Source organism: Micromys minutus, assembly GCF_963924665.1.
Source record: "Micromys minutus genome assembly, chromosome: 23".
Classification (NCBI taxonomy): domain Eukaryota; kingdom Metazoa; phylum Chordata; class Mammalia; order Rodentia; family Muridae; genus Micromys; species Micromys minutus.
This window is the reverse complement of record NC_137958.1, coordinates 22773976-22787944: the sequence shown is the minus strand read 5'-3', so window position 1 is coordinate 22787944 and position 13969 is coordinate 22773976. Positions and strand designations below refer to the sequence as shown.

Sequence of the window (13969 nt, the reverse complement as noted above, 5' to 3'; positions counted from 1 at the left end):
GTTTCTTATCGATCAGTTGTACAATTTCTACCATACACGGTCTAAATATTAACATTACCATCATTTCCATCTGGAGTTCCAGATTCTTTATACAGCAATATAGCATTTGGTTTTACAACCTATGATGTAGCCTAAATTATCAATTTCTGCAGCATGGATTTTCATTCATTGGGGGTTATTTCTTTGTATCAAACTTGATGCTAAATTTTTCACTTTTATTTTATAGTTTATTATGCACAGCACAATTGGAAGACTATAATGTTGTATTTAAATCCCTTAAACTTTATTGAATTGTGAATGCCATCAAGTTAACGATATTATCCCTCATAATTCTACTCGGTAACATAAACTTTTAAGCCATAAGATTTCCTCTCTTGTCTTTATGGGCTCATGGCCATCTCATAATCCAAAACATTCAGTCCAATAGTGTGCAACTGTGTCTGTCCAAAAAAGTATAAATGTAGTAGTTTCTTCGGAGACTCGGGCAATGTTTTAACTGAGCTCTGAGAACATTAGATTTTGAGTTACATATTTTGTATATAGTAGCATGGAATAAACATTCATATCCCAAAGGGAAGACTGGAGACACTACAGGGAATGATCACATGAATGAGACCAAAAAGAGAAAATAACAAACTCTACATTGCCGTGTAAGGCATCTGGGACGCCTGATGGAAATATCTTGACTACAAAAGACTTTTGTAGTCCTATCCTTCCATCTTGGTTCTCTATAATATACATATTTTCTGTCTTGGGCTATCTCTGTCTAACAGTCCCAGCACCTTCAATATCTTGGAGTCTCCATTGCAAGTTAGGCTTCACCTGAAAGCTTTGCAGCTCTTTCAGAGCCTACTTGCTAGGAATCCAAATGTGTTCCACACTACTTTGTTTCGGTGACTTCCTGAAACCTTGTCACGAGCCTCCATACCCCCTCAACCACTATTGCATCTCTCATGTGTGAAAAGTCAGGAGGTTGATGCTATCAAGTTCTGTGGTCAGCATCCTTGGACCACAGGTGCACTGATCTCTGTACCTTTCAGGCTGGTCCTAGAGAAACACTTCCCTGGGTTAGTTTTGAGTAGGGAACTGCTTAGCATTTCCTGTTTATGCTTCTCCTTTCAAATGTATTGGAGCCTTCAGGTAATTCTGGATCCTACCAAGCTGACGATCAGTATTAACCGTCATAAATGTTTTCTACATTTTAGAATTTATGTAAGTAAGAGAGACTTTACACATGACATTTTATTTTAAGGTACTGAGATTATTTGCAACCAAGCTTGTTAGAATGTCTGTTTCTTTTTCTTAGGTTAACCACTCGGAAACAGAGTTAACGACAGTCCACAATCTTTTGATTTCCTTCAAATAGTTCCCTTTCTCAGGATTCAGACTTATAATACGAATTTCATAATTACTTTTTGTCTTTTGTTGCTGTTACTGTTGTTTGAGCTGTGCTTTATCCAGTACACGGGAGGCTGTTTAGATAGGACAGATTTACAAAGACAGTTTTTTTTTTGTTTTGTTTTGTTTTGTTGGTACTGAAACCGGGTAAGACTGAGTTGTAATGACATTTGTACTGCTCAGTTTTGATATAGTGAAGCTGATTTTATTTTTACTGAAGATTTCCTGGCATTTATTTATACCACTGAGCTATAGTTCTGGCCCTAGGAATGAGTAGTTTTGATTGAGTATTACTGGATACACAATCTAGAAGCATTCAGAATGGAGACTGCGTGATTTGGTATCAGACCCAATAGGTTCAGATTCCAGCTGCACTGCACACTGGAGGTTAGGTTTGAGCAATCAACACTCTTCAAATCTTCTGCCAAATGGGAGACAGGAATAATTGCATAGACTAATGAGCAATGGGCACAGATTCACTTAGCAAAGCCCCTTCCATGCAAATTACTTAGCACCATGGTTTCTAAGTGATTAGAAACAGATGGATGGAGATATGAGTTCCCATCCACTTCTAGCAGAAGTAAATAAACTCAAGTATTTACTGACAATATTTTGATCAGAGCAAATCCCAAAAACTTGGGAAGTAGTGATTTAACCCCATAAAGAATCATCCCTGGCTTGTGTGCTTTGTAACTTACAAACCATTTTCATAACCAACGTCACTCAATTCAACTTGTAGAGAGAAAAAGACCGATTCTTGCGTAACTTTGCACATGAAATGAAAGACAGCATTCTGGAGACTGTCTTACCGATGTATAGCATTTATAACTAATGCACGATTTGAACCTTGGTCTTCAAACTTGCTTGTTACTGTTCATTTTCCTTGCATAGCCCCTGTGATCTGAATAAAGATGATTAGTCATTGAAGAAATAAAAAAGTTCTCTTATAGTATAATACTCATGTAGAACTTGCATGTCACAGCTTCATTTACAAAGTAATATTAATTCTTTATTATAGGCTGAATGAAATTATTGAAAGACTTTAAATGTCTTTGCATTTTAGATGGTTATATTTTTCAGTTGAAAACATGCATTGTCTTTAAGGGACACAGTGTGATATCTTGATATATCCATATAAGATGGTTATATGGTTACATTAAGCTAAAAAGTCTCAGTTACTTCACTTTACATTTTGTGGTGATGTATTTGAAATTTAAAATTATGAAATTTTAAGACTTTTTTTTAACATGACGTAGTCTTAGGTTGCCTTGACATTTAAAAATGCAATTAATTGTATTGGAAGAAAGAGGAAATGTGAGAGAGTTGTGGCAAAGATTAAATAACACAATGCTATTACTTCATCTTGCTCAGGTCTTCTTTTCTGTATTAATTGGAGCATTCAGTGTGGGACAGGCATCTCCAAATATCGAAGCCTTTGCCAACGCAAGAGGAGCAGCTTATGAAGTTTTCAGCATAATTGATAATGTGAGTCTGACCTGCCCGTTAATCCATCTAGTAGAGAATTTTCCAGTTGAGATAATTTTATTATCACATTATCTAGCTCATCACAAAGTTGCTGTATAAAGTAGTTACTGTCTCTTACTGACCATCTGTAATTTTTAATTTGTACAGAAGCCCAGCATAGACAGCTTCTCAAAGAGTGGGCACAAACCAGACAACATAAAAGGAAATTTGGAATTCAAAAATATTCACTTCAGTTACCCATCCCGAAAAGAAGTTCAGGTATGGTGGCAATGTTTCTATTAGATAAAAAGTTCCCCATAGTTTCTAAAATGTTATAGAGAAAGGATTGCATGTAAAGTCAAGCGTGCTATTGAACTGAGATGCCCACATAGAACCTACATCCATCTGTCGCGGGAAGTGGCCTAACGCTGGCTTCTCACATATCTTGGTAGATCCTGAAGGGCCTCAACCTGAAGGTGAAGAGTGGCCAGACGGTGGCCCTGGTTGGCAACAGTGGCTGTGGGAAAAGCACGACAGTCCAGCTGCTGCAGAGGCTCTACGACCCCACGGAGGGCGAGGTGAGTAGGCATGCAGCCAGCACCAGTTAACACTGCCAGCGTCCCGACTCCGTGATTCTAAAGGGTGCAAACCACACGTTTTTGTCCCAGGTCAGTATCGACGGACAGGACATCAGGACCATCAATGTGAGGTATCTGCGGGAGATCATTGGCGTGGTGAGTCAGGAGCCTGTGCTGTTTGCCACCACGATCGCCGAAAACATTCGCTATGGCCGAGAAAACGTCACCATGGATGAGATAGAGAAAGCTGTCAAGGAAGCCAATGCCTATGACTTCATCATGAAACTGCCCCATGTGAGTCGTCCTGACCTCTGTCACCCCAGGCTGAGAGGGTAGAGCCCTGGCTGATGCGGTTCATGTGACCCCAGGAACCTTCTGTGAGGCAGAAGAACTGCCTTAGCTGGGAAATCCATTTACCTCGGATTTTATAGCCCACGCCCTATCAAATAGTGATACGTATGTGTATTTCTTTGCCATATTTTTCTGTATTTTTGTTTGAATTATAGAAATTTGACACCCTGGTTGGTGAGAGAGGGGCGCAGCTGAGTGGGGGACAGAAACAGAGAATCGCCATTGCCCGGGCCCTGGTCCGCAACCCCAAGATCCTCCTTCTGGACGAGGCCACATCAGCCTTGGACACAGAGAGCGAAGCCGTGGTTCAGGCCGCTCTGGATAAGGTTGTGAACTCTACTTCCTAATGTGCAATTTAAAAGCAAAAGAACACTTCTCTTAATGTCTATTCCTTTTAATCTTGGTCTTAGAAAAATTTTGATAGTTTTTATTACCTGTTACTAAGGAAAAGCAACAGGTTTCCATAATTTTTTTTTTTTTTTTTTGGCCTGTTCAATTTCTGTTTCTTCTTTTAAAAAAAAGATCTTATTTGTGTATATGCGTATGTTTGCATGTGTGTACAGATATCAGAAGAGGATGTTAGATCTCCTGAAGATAGAGTCTGTGGCAGTTATGAGCCACCAAATGTGGGTGCTGGGAACTGAACTTCTCCGCAAGATCTATAAGGACTTTAACTTCTGAGTCATCTCTCCTGCCATACTTTATTTCTTCTTATTCTCCTCCTCGTCCTTCTGAATTGCATTAAATATATTTTCATCAAAAGGCACATAAACATCTTTTAGTTAAAAGCAAGCAAGCAAACAAACAAACAAACAAAGAAAAAAACCAGACACAGTGAAAGTTACTCTTCGTTTTGATCATGAGAATATTGAGTAATAGTCCCCTGAGCTGGTACTGAGAGGTGATAGCGTTGTCAACCAGAGGAAAATATGAATAGAGGTCACTTAACACCAACCGTTTGATGACTATGGAATTGGGAGGAGAAATAACCTTTGTATCCCAGCTTTGCGAGTTCATAGCATCGTCAGCAAAGAGGAAGCTACTTGTACAGCTTGAAGAGCGCGGAGCTGAGAGGCCTTCTTCTCAGGAACAGAATGGTGGCTGGAGGCTTCCTGGTCCATGAGAAGCCATGGAGTGTGACCAGAGTTTGACCTTCCCGTGATTCTCCTTAGGACTTCCTCACTAATTAGGATCAGGGTCTATCTCCATGCTCTTCAGCATATGACGGCCAGCACTGTGAAGACCAGGAGCATGTAGACTTTCGAAGCAAAAGTTCTTTCAAGTTGAGCTGTCCCAGGAGATAGCACAGGAGAGCTCTTGTTTACTCTGGCTCCTGCTCTCTAATGAGACAGCGGTTTGTATCCCTGTCAATGAGCTGAATAGAGAGGACACAATGTAGCCATCATTCTGGGAACTAAACTGGAAGCAGACAGAACGGTGACCACATGTTCCCTCATTGCTTAGCCTGTCTGTGAGCTCATACCGCCCCTGTGCCTGCTGTGCCACAGTACACAATAATTCAATGGTAGAACATAAAACAAAACTAACAGACAAAGTTACAGGAAATTACAGACGATTCTATTTAGGAATACTTATCTTTAGAGTATACATTTTAAGTGGAATTATCACATGCTCCCTTCCCTTTTCTTAAAACTGTCCAAGATTTAATTCATTATTCTCTATTTTCTAGTTACTACCATCTACTTTTCTAATATTTCCTATGTAATGTTCTCTTCTTTGGATTTTCCACTTTTGTTTCTCCACATCTGTTCATTGACTCTGACATCTAAGCCCCCTTGTGTGTGTATATGTGTGTATACGTATAAATGTATGCATGTGTGTGTGTGTGTGTGTGTGTGTGTGTGTGTAGTTTCATTGCTTATTACTGCAGAACTACAGAGTAGGAGGAATCATAAGCATTAGGAAAGTTGTAAAGTTTAAAGAAATTTCACAATTTCTACTTAGCTGCCTCTATTCCATATTAAGTTAAAGATGAAACTGGACATCTGAAAATATTTACATAGCTCTTCAATTTTATCCATAATTCTTGTAATTAGGAGCTAGTAGCATTTACTGAGCATTTATTCAAAGCCACAGTCCTAAGCCCTTTGTTACTTAGTTATCACAGCTATTGTAAGAACTCGTTACTGTGTCTCTGCTTTATATATGAGTAAACTCAACCTTACACAGCTTCAAAGCCTGGATAAAGACCTGGATTCACACTAATGGAATACTGAAGTCTAAGCTCTGCGCTCTGATAATTGTGTTTTAGTTATCCAGGAGGTTAATCTTGCAATTCTTAGCATATCTCTAGTTGGTATATACCAGTATATCTTGTATAAATACATTTTATCTGGTGAATGCCTCAGCTGTATGGCTTTTGATAAATTGGAATTATTAGTAGAACTTTAGGCTTACTATAGAGTGTTAAGTAAAATACTCAGAGGCATAAATTATATTAATATATAAACATGTTTGTCCTTGTATTTATTGCGATAAGAGCTATTATCCATTATTATGAGTTCATTATGCCTTTATTAAAGTCAGATGATATTTTCATTGATGGGTTTTACAGTATCCAAAGCAGTTTTATTCAGCAAAAATAAATGGACTAAGGTTTTTTTTTTTTTTTTTTTTTTTTTTTTGCTATAATTATTCATGTATCAAAAGCCAGGTCTCTCTCTCTCCAGGCCAGAGAAGGCCGGACCACCATTGTGATAGCTCACCGCCTATCTACGGTCCGGAATGCTGACGTCATCGCCGGGTTTGATGGCGGTGTCATTGTGGAGCAGGGGAACCACGATGAGCTCATGAAAGAGAAGGGCATTTACTTCAAACTTGTCATGACACAGGTACAGTGGAACTCTAGAATGTCCTAATTTATCTTGATGAAAAGCTGCCACTATATTTAATCTATAGATAAGTGTTACCTGATTGGATAATCTTGAAATGTAGGAGAAGAGTCCTTAGAAATTTCTTTCTTGCTTTCTTTCTTTCTTTCTTTCTTTCTTTCTTTCTTTCTTTTTCTTTTTTTCTTTTAGAACATGGACCTGCACTTTCAGGACTGATCCCATAGCTTGACTCAAGTAACACCCTTTTCTTACTCTCTCTAGGATAGAGGGTTAAGAAGACCTATATCATGATTTGATGATTCTCAATTTATGGTACATGGTTCCTCTGTGTTACTTATCACAGACACTGTGCTGAACTAGATCATGTGATATGAAACTTATTGACACTTCTAAAAGGTTATGAAGACTCATTCCTTTTCTTTGTGTTTTGGATTGGTACAAGGATGCTCGGGGGACTGCTGGAGAGGTGCTTTGAAGGCTGCCCTTTGAGAGGCTTCTTCCCACCATCCCTCTCATGACTCTTGGATTCTGGTGTTTTTGCTGCTCTCTCTCTCTCTCTCTCTCTCTCTCTCTCTCTATCTTTCTCACATTCTCATTCATAATTGAACTCCTCTCTATGCTTTAAAGGGCAGCCTCTCTTTAGGGCTAATATTTATCTCCCCATGAATTGTGTTGATTCTGTCTAAATCTCTCTCACCTGCTTCAAGGCCCAATCACAGCCTTGACGACCTCCTGCTCTAACAATCCTAAAGCATAAAGCAAATTAGGATTATGCTTCAGCTTTCCTTCTGGACAGACCACTGCTGCTTTACTATTTTTAGATAACAGTATTCAGGATGAGTGTTTTAGATTTTCTGTCTGTCTGTCTGTCTGTCTGTCTGTCTGTCTGTCTGTCTCCTCCTTCTCCTCCTTCTCCTTCTCCTCCTCCTCCTCCTCCTCCTCCTCCTCCTCCTCCTCCTTCTCCTCCTCCTCCTCCTTCTCCTCCTCCTCCTCCTCCTCCTCCTCCTCCTCCTCCTCCTCCTCCTCCTTCTCCTCCTCCTCCTCCTCCTCCTCCTCCTCCTCCTCCTTCTCCTTCTCCTTCTCCTCCTCCTCCTCCTCCACCTCCTCCTCCTCCTCCTTCTCCTCCTCCTCCTCCTTCTCCTCCTCCTCCTCCTCCTCCTCCTCCTCCTCCTCCTCCTCCTCCTCTTCCTCCTCCTCCTCCTCCTCCTTCTCCTCCTCCTCCTCCTCCTCCTCCTCCTCCTCCTTCTCCTTCTCCTTCTCCTCCTCCTCCTCCTCCACCTCCTCCTCCTCCTCCTTCTCCTCCTCCTCCTCCTCCTCCTCCTCCTTCTTCTTCTTCTCTTCTTTTCTCCTCCTCCTCCTCTTCCTCCTTTTAAAATAAAAGAACCAAAGATGGATAATTGAGGAAAAGTAGAAAAAAAATTGAAGCAACCTATCCATCATTAGAGTTATGAGTTATACATGATAATGAATATTAAATAATGAAAATATCTAGCAAATTCTGAAGGCTTACTACAAAAAATAATGAATTAGAAAAATCACATGTCATTAAAAATCTAAAACATTTCTTTTGATTTGCTATTCACACACTGGTTCAAAAACAAAGTTGGTTGAGGCTACATACTCCCCAGAAAAAGGTGACCAGAGAAGATACACAGAAGGGGTGCTACTTTATTTCAGTGTGTTCACAAAAATTCCTTAATATTTAGGTGTTTTTCTCCCAACATATCACACAAGAAGGAATGGTAGTTTAATTTCACCCCTTCCTTTGATTTAAGTAATTCATGTTGTCTTGATATTTATTTTCAATGATTAATTTCCATTATTTGATCTTAAACTATTCATATTTCTTATTTATTTTAGACAGCAGGAAATGAAATTGAATTAGGAAATGAAGCTTGTGAATCTAAGGATGGAATTGATAATTTAGACATGCCTTCAAAAGATTCAGAATCCAGTCTACTAAGAAGGAGATCAACTCGAAAAAGCATCCGTGGATCACATGACCAAGATAGGAAGCTTAGTACCAACGAGGCCCTGGTATGACAAAGATGTGATGCTATGTTCTCCATTCTTCTTGTGAGCTTCTCCTACATGCATGTGCCTAGGCTGAAGAAGGAGTAGGAACACAATGTATTTTCTATAATCCTTTTGTCCTGTTCTCCAGTGTTCCAGAAACCTAAGTGGCAATATTCTATAGTTAGTTTAGGTTGAAGAATAAAAAATAATACTAACATGTTTAGAACTAGAACTAATAATATGAAGATGCTATAGTAGTTCTTTTTTAAAAAGATTTATTTATTATATATAAATACACTGTAGCTATTCTCAGACACACCAGAAGAGGGCATCAGATCTCATTACAGATAGTTGTGAGCCACTATGTGGTGGCTAGGATTTGAACTGAGGACCTCTGGAAGAGCAGTCAGTGCTCTTAACCACCGAGCCATCTCTCCAGCCCACTATAGTAGTTCTTTAAGTGTTAATATTTCTATTCTGGTTATCCTTATTGGTCAATATTCTTGTCACCTGTTGGATGGCAAGAATTCAATATTGTGGAAGTATCATTTATTTCTAAAAACTAAAGAGGTACTATCAACGTGTCATCATCATATTTAAAGCCAAAAAAATCTACCAACCAATAAGAAATAAAAATAAGATAAATATTTAATTTAAAAATTTGTAGCCCTCTTATAAGCCCAACACTTGGATGGTGAAAGCAGACAGATAAAACATTCAAGACACAGTTTGTTTGAAGCCAGCCTGAAATGAGATCCTGTCTCAACAACAAAAGAAAATTTGCCTATGGAAGAACTCTGCACAGTAAAATCAATGATATATCAAAACAAAGCAAAATAAACCTATCTTGTTGTAACATATATGTTTTCTAGGATGAAGATGTACCTCCAGCTTCCTTTTGGCGGATCTTGAAGTTGAATTCAACTGAATGGCCTTATTTTGTGGTTGGTGTAGTTTGTGCCATAATAAATGGAGGTTTGCAACCAGCATTCTCCATAATATTTTCAAAGGTTGTAGGGGTAAGTTATTACATCCATTTTTACATTTACTTGTGAGTCTTGATTAGAAAATGAATGAATTATCTTAAACACACACACACACACACACACACACACCATGTAACTATTTCCCTTCACATGAAACAAGCTTGGTTGAAAATATCATTGAAGTTTGATTTATAAGAAGGACAATTTTGTAACCATCTTTTGTGTTTTGTGTTATATCTAGTTCCTTAATGGTTTTAGTCTTAGGGCCTTGGGCACCAACCAACTCACTGACATAGTCAATGGAATTGGGGAACCCAGTCTTTCATATTTGCCAACATTGAGCTCTGAGCCAGTTATGAACTGTTAACTAACTGACCTGCACAGGGACTCTTTCATGTTTTCCAGACTGGGTTGACCATGACCTGTTCTATAGCACTGGCCAGCACATGAGCAGGCCCACACACACACCACTCACTTCCTAAGACTAAAAAGAAGGAAGCCGCTCTACATTGGTTAGCTTCCCATCACTGTGACACTTGATGGGTTTGTCTCTTTTTGTGCAACAGGGTTGAACCCATGTTCTCACATGGTCTAGACTAGTGCAACACTACTGAGCACACCCCTTACCCTTTACTATTTTTATTTGATGACAAGCTCTGGCTAAGTGACCCAGGTTGCTATTGAGCTTGCATTGTATCCCAGGCAGAATTTTGGCTATAGTTTTCTAGGTTCCAGTCTAAGATCAGCTGGATCCATTGTTGTAAGCCTGAGGTACTGCATCACAGTGGTGGCAGCATGTTGCACAGAACCTTCTCATGGCATCCAGGAAACAAAAGATAGGACTGAACAAGAAATAAAGCATCGTTTTTCAAGACTCCTTCCCTCACTGTGATGTGATCTACTTTCTCTAACAAGGTCACACCTATAATGCACATAGACCGAATCAATCCATTAATGAGGCCTGAGCACTAATAGTCCAGTCACTCGTCAATGACTAGATCCACCAGTTGAGCAATAAAATTTCCCAAGTGAGCCTTTTGCAGGGAGATTTCACGTGCAAACTATAACAAGTTCCCTGAGGATAGAGGCAAACATTTCTGAATCTACCTAATTTTAAAGGCAGCATTTAAATAACAGGTACAGTCTATGGAGTCATGTTCTTGGTTTGGTGACAAATGCAAACCATGAGACATGCATATTTGTCTTGCTGCTAAAAATCTTTTTCAGAAAGAAATTGATTACCAAAAGAAGCATAAACCAAACACTATCCATTGTACAACCAAAACCACATGTCCTCTAGTCTACCTATATGTTTCATTAGATTAATCCTCATGTTTAATATGTCATTCAAGCATTTTTTTTTCCTGTGCCCAATTTGTGTAAGTGTAATGATAAGTATTGAAAAAGGACCACCAACCCTTGCTATCGCCAGCTTGCAGGTTATTTTCATCTCAGCCTGACTCGCAGACTCTCTGGCCTGGAGCTCTTGAAACCTCTTCACCCAACTCACCACGTTCCAGATTTCCATCCCAGTCTGTCACTGGCTATTTTATGGTCCCAGTAGCTCCTGCTCTCCCACAGCTCCCTGCTGAGGACTCTGTTTACATTCCTAGTAACCCAGTAAAATCAAGATTTTAGAGGTTTGTAACTCATCAGTCAGATTTATATCAGTAAATTCCCTCTCCACAAAACGTCCACACAATAAACTCAGATTCAATTGATATGATATAATCTGCCCACCTAGATAAGAAAAACTGTCCTATCCCTTATAAGATATTCATAGCTACCTATGGCTTTTTAAAGCCACACAAAGATGGTTCATCTTCTTTCTCCTCCAACTTGGCTTCTCCTCCTCTCTTGGCTTCTCTCTTTCATTCCAAACCTCTGTCCCTGCCTTACTTTTTCACTGCCCAATCACAGGCCTTGCTTCATCTTGTGCCTGCCCTCATCTTAATATCAACCACATGTAATGCATTTTTATATACTATAAAAATACCACAAGGAAGGAACACCATCGTATCCTATGGAATACATTGTAGAACACAAGCCAACAAGCATATTAGGTAGAGTGTACGAAGAACAAATATTTTAAGCCTTCCTGGCCATGTAGTTTCTGATGCAAATAAAGGTAATTAAGTTAAAAATTGCTTTTGTTTTTGTTTTAACAAAATCAAACAACAATGGCACTTAGGTTTGCCTCGTTCTTTCTGTAGAGATACATCTGGCAATTGATGACTAGCTCATTAGAGTGCTAGTTAGGCAGGCAGCCATCCATTGTCGCAGATACTGGGATTTGGGTCTGAAGGCTTGGGTTTCTGTCATTGGTTCACCCCTTCCTGGTTTCTTGAGTAGGATAATATATGTCTCTGCTTCCCTTTCTCTCTGTAAAAGTGGTGTAATAGCCATCCCCAATAGAAGGATCAGCACATGTGAATGTCCATTAAGTCTTGCTCAGAATACAACACAATGTCAGAATGACTAATCAAGAAAAATTGAGCTAATGTCTTCTGAAAATCTTTTCTTTTATGAAATATAAAGTTTTCTGGGTTGGTTTAGGAATGTGTCTCTCTTGAAAAACAGATTTATTTCATAGAAGGAGAGAGGTGTGTTTTCTTTCCCTGATGAGTGATTATACTGTAAGTTTTTTTTTTCAGTTCCAAACATCTTTTTTTAGCACTTCTAAGCATTTCTGGAAAGATTTCCATGTGAGGCATCAGTTGGCTGTCATTGCCACCTGGCTTTCTGACTGTAACTCCTGCAGGATATACTGGCAACAGTAGCTTTCTGAAAGGCTGAATGAATGACACCTCTTCTCATCAGCAAAAGTACATAAATATATTTTTTCCTGAAGTACTTTAAAATATCCACATAATTGAGTTGGTGCTACAGAGATGTCTCAGTAAAATGCTTGCTGTACAAGCAGACCTGTTTGTTCCCTATCACCAATGTACAAAACCAGCGTGGTGCTGCAATCTGTAATCCCAGTGCTGGGGAGATGGGGAAAAAAGAATCCCCACGCTCACAGGCCAGTCATTCTAGCCTAATTAGCTAGTCCTGGTTCGATGAAAAATGCCATCTTCCAAAACAAGGTGAATGGGCTGGAAATAGGCTCAGTGGTTAGGAGCAATTGCCATTCTTCCAAGGGATCCACAGTTTCCAGGGAGGGATACACTCTGTTACCAAAAAAGCCAAAAGGAGAATATTTGTTGGATGAATTTGTGAATGACAGATATCCCTCCCCGAACAAGGGCAGCATGCAGGCATTTGAGGCTGCCTTTATTCTGGAAGCCAACTGTGTCCCAATGTACAAAGACTCTTCTAACCCCTAAACTCTAATTTATGAAACAGGGAAGATTTGAAATGCTTTTTAATGATTGAACTAACAACCCTTCAAATATTTTCCCCATAGGTTTTTACAAAAAATGACCCCCCTGAAACCCAGCGGCAGAACAGCAACTTGTTTTCTTTATTGTTTCTGATTCTTGGGATCATTTCTTTCATTACATTTTTTCTTCAGGTAAATGATTTATTTTTACTTCATTCACTCAGGTGGATTTAGAGACATATGTATTGGTCTTTTTCATAAAATCATTCCTCCTTTACATGGCCAATGAGAGCTGGATTATTTTTTTAATCCTCTAACTATTCTCATGTTCTTGGTCCCAACCAACCATGCCATAAATGGAGACAGGGATGTGATCACATTGAACAGATTGTTCTGTGTAGTATGGAAATGGAAGTTGGGAACTAAAGGACAGCCTTTACAGTAAACCTTGGATATCAGTTTGTGTACTCTTTCTGTTGGTCACTTGGAGTAGTCAGAGAAGTATCTTCATAAATTCCAAAACAAGTGAACAACCAACCAAACAAATAAATAAATGAAACTCCCCAATAGGTCACATTACTTTTTTAAATGATTTCAAAAGCTTATCATTCAGCAATTACAAAAAGAAAAAAAAGTCAGTAATGGGAAAGTGACAGTCCTGAAAACCCTAAGAAATATGTATTTTGTAGTCTGTAGATTACATGGTTCAAATGCAATTGCAGTGTAGTATGGCAAGGCATATGGTATGGATATTGGTATTAAACATAGATTTAAAAATTGCCTACACATACACATGGTTGTGTGTCCATAAATTTAGGCTGTCTAAGCTTCCGTTTCCTTATCTGTAAAATGGGTGAAGGGTTGCTTCTTCAAAATTAAGAAAGCTGTGTAACAAAGAATTCAGACTGATTTGAGATATTATGTAACTACTTATTGGGTAAAAAAGGTAAATTAATCATTTACTGAATACATCAATAATTGTTCTACATGTCATTTTTT

The 13969-nt window shown here is 39.0% G+C and overlaps 1 protein-coding gene across 3 annotated transcripts in view; it reads left to right on the top strand.

Moving 5' to 3' along the window:
* LOC308435447 (ATP-dependent translocase ABCB1) overlaps positions 1 to 13969 on the top strand; it is a 145462-nt gene that overhangs the window by 109010 nt on the left and 22483 nt on the right. For all 3 annotated transcript variants that reach the window (XM_080936084.1, XM_080936082.1, XM_080936083.1), the window contains exons 12-20: positions 2770 to 2883; positions 3031 to 3141; positions 3315 to 3440; positions 3531 to 3734; positions 3947 to 4117; positions 6482 to 6643; positions 8504 to 8680; positions 9532 to 9678; positions 13055 to 13162. In XM_080936084.1, coding sequence (XP_080792210.1) covers positions 2770 to 2883; positions 3031 to 3141; positions 3315 to 3440; positions 3531 to 3734; positions 3947 to 4117; positions 6482 to 6643; positions 8504 to 8680; positions 9532 to 9678; positions 13055 to 13162 — 1320 coding nt within the window. The remainder of the gene's footprint in view (positions 1 to 2769; positions 2884 to 3030; positions 3142 to 3314; positions 3441 to 3530; positions 3735 to 3946; positions 4118 to 6481; positions 6644 to 8503; positions 8681 to 9531; positions 9679 to 13054; positions 13163 to 13969) is intronic.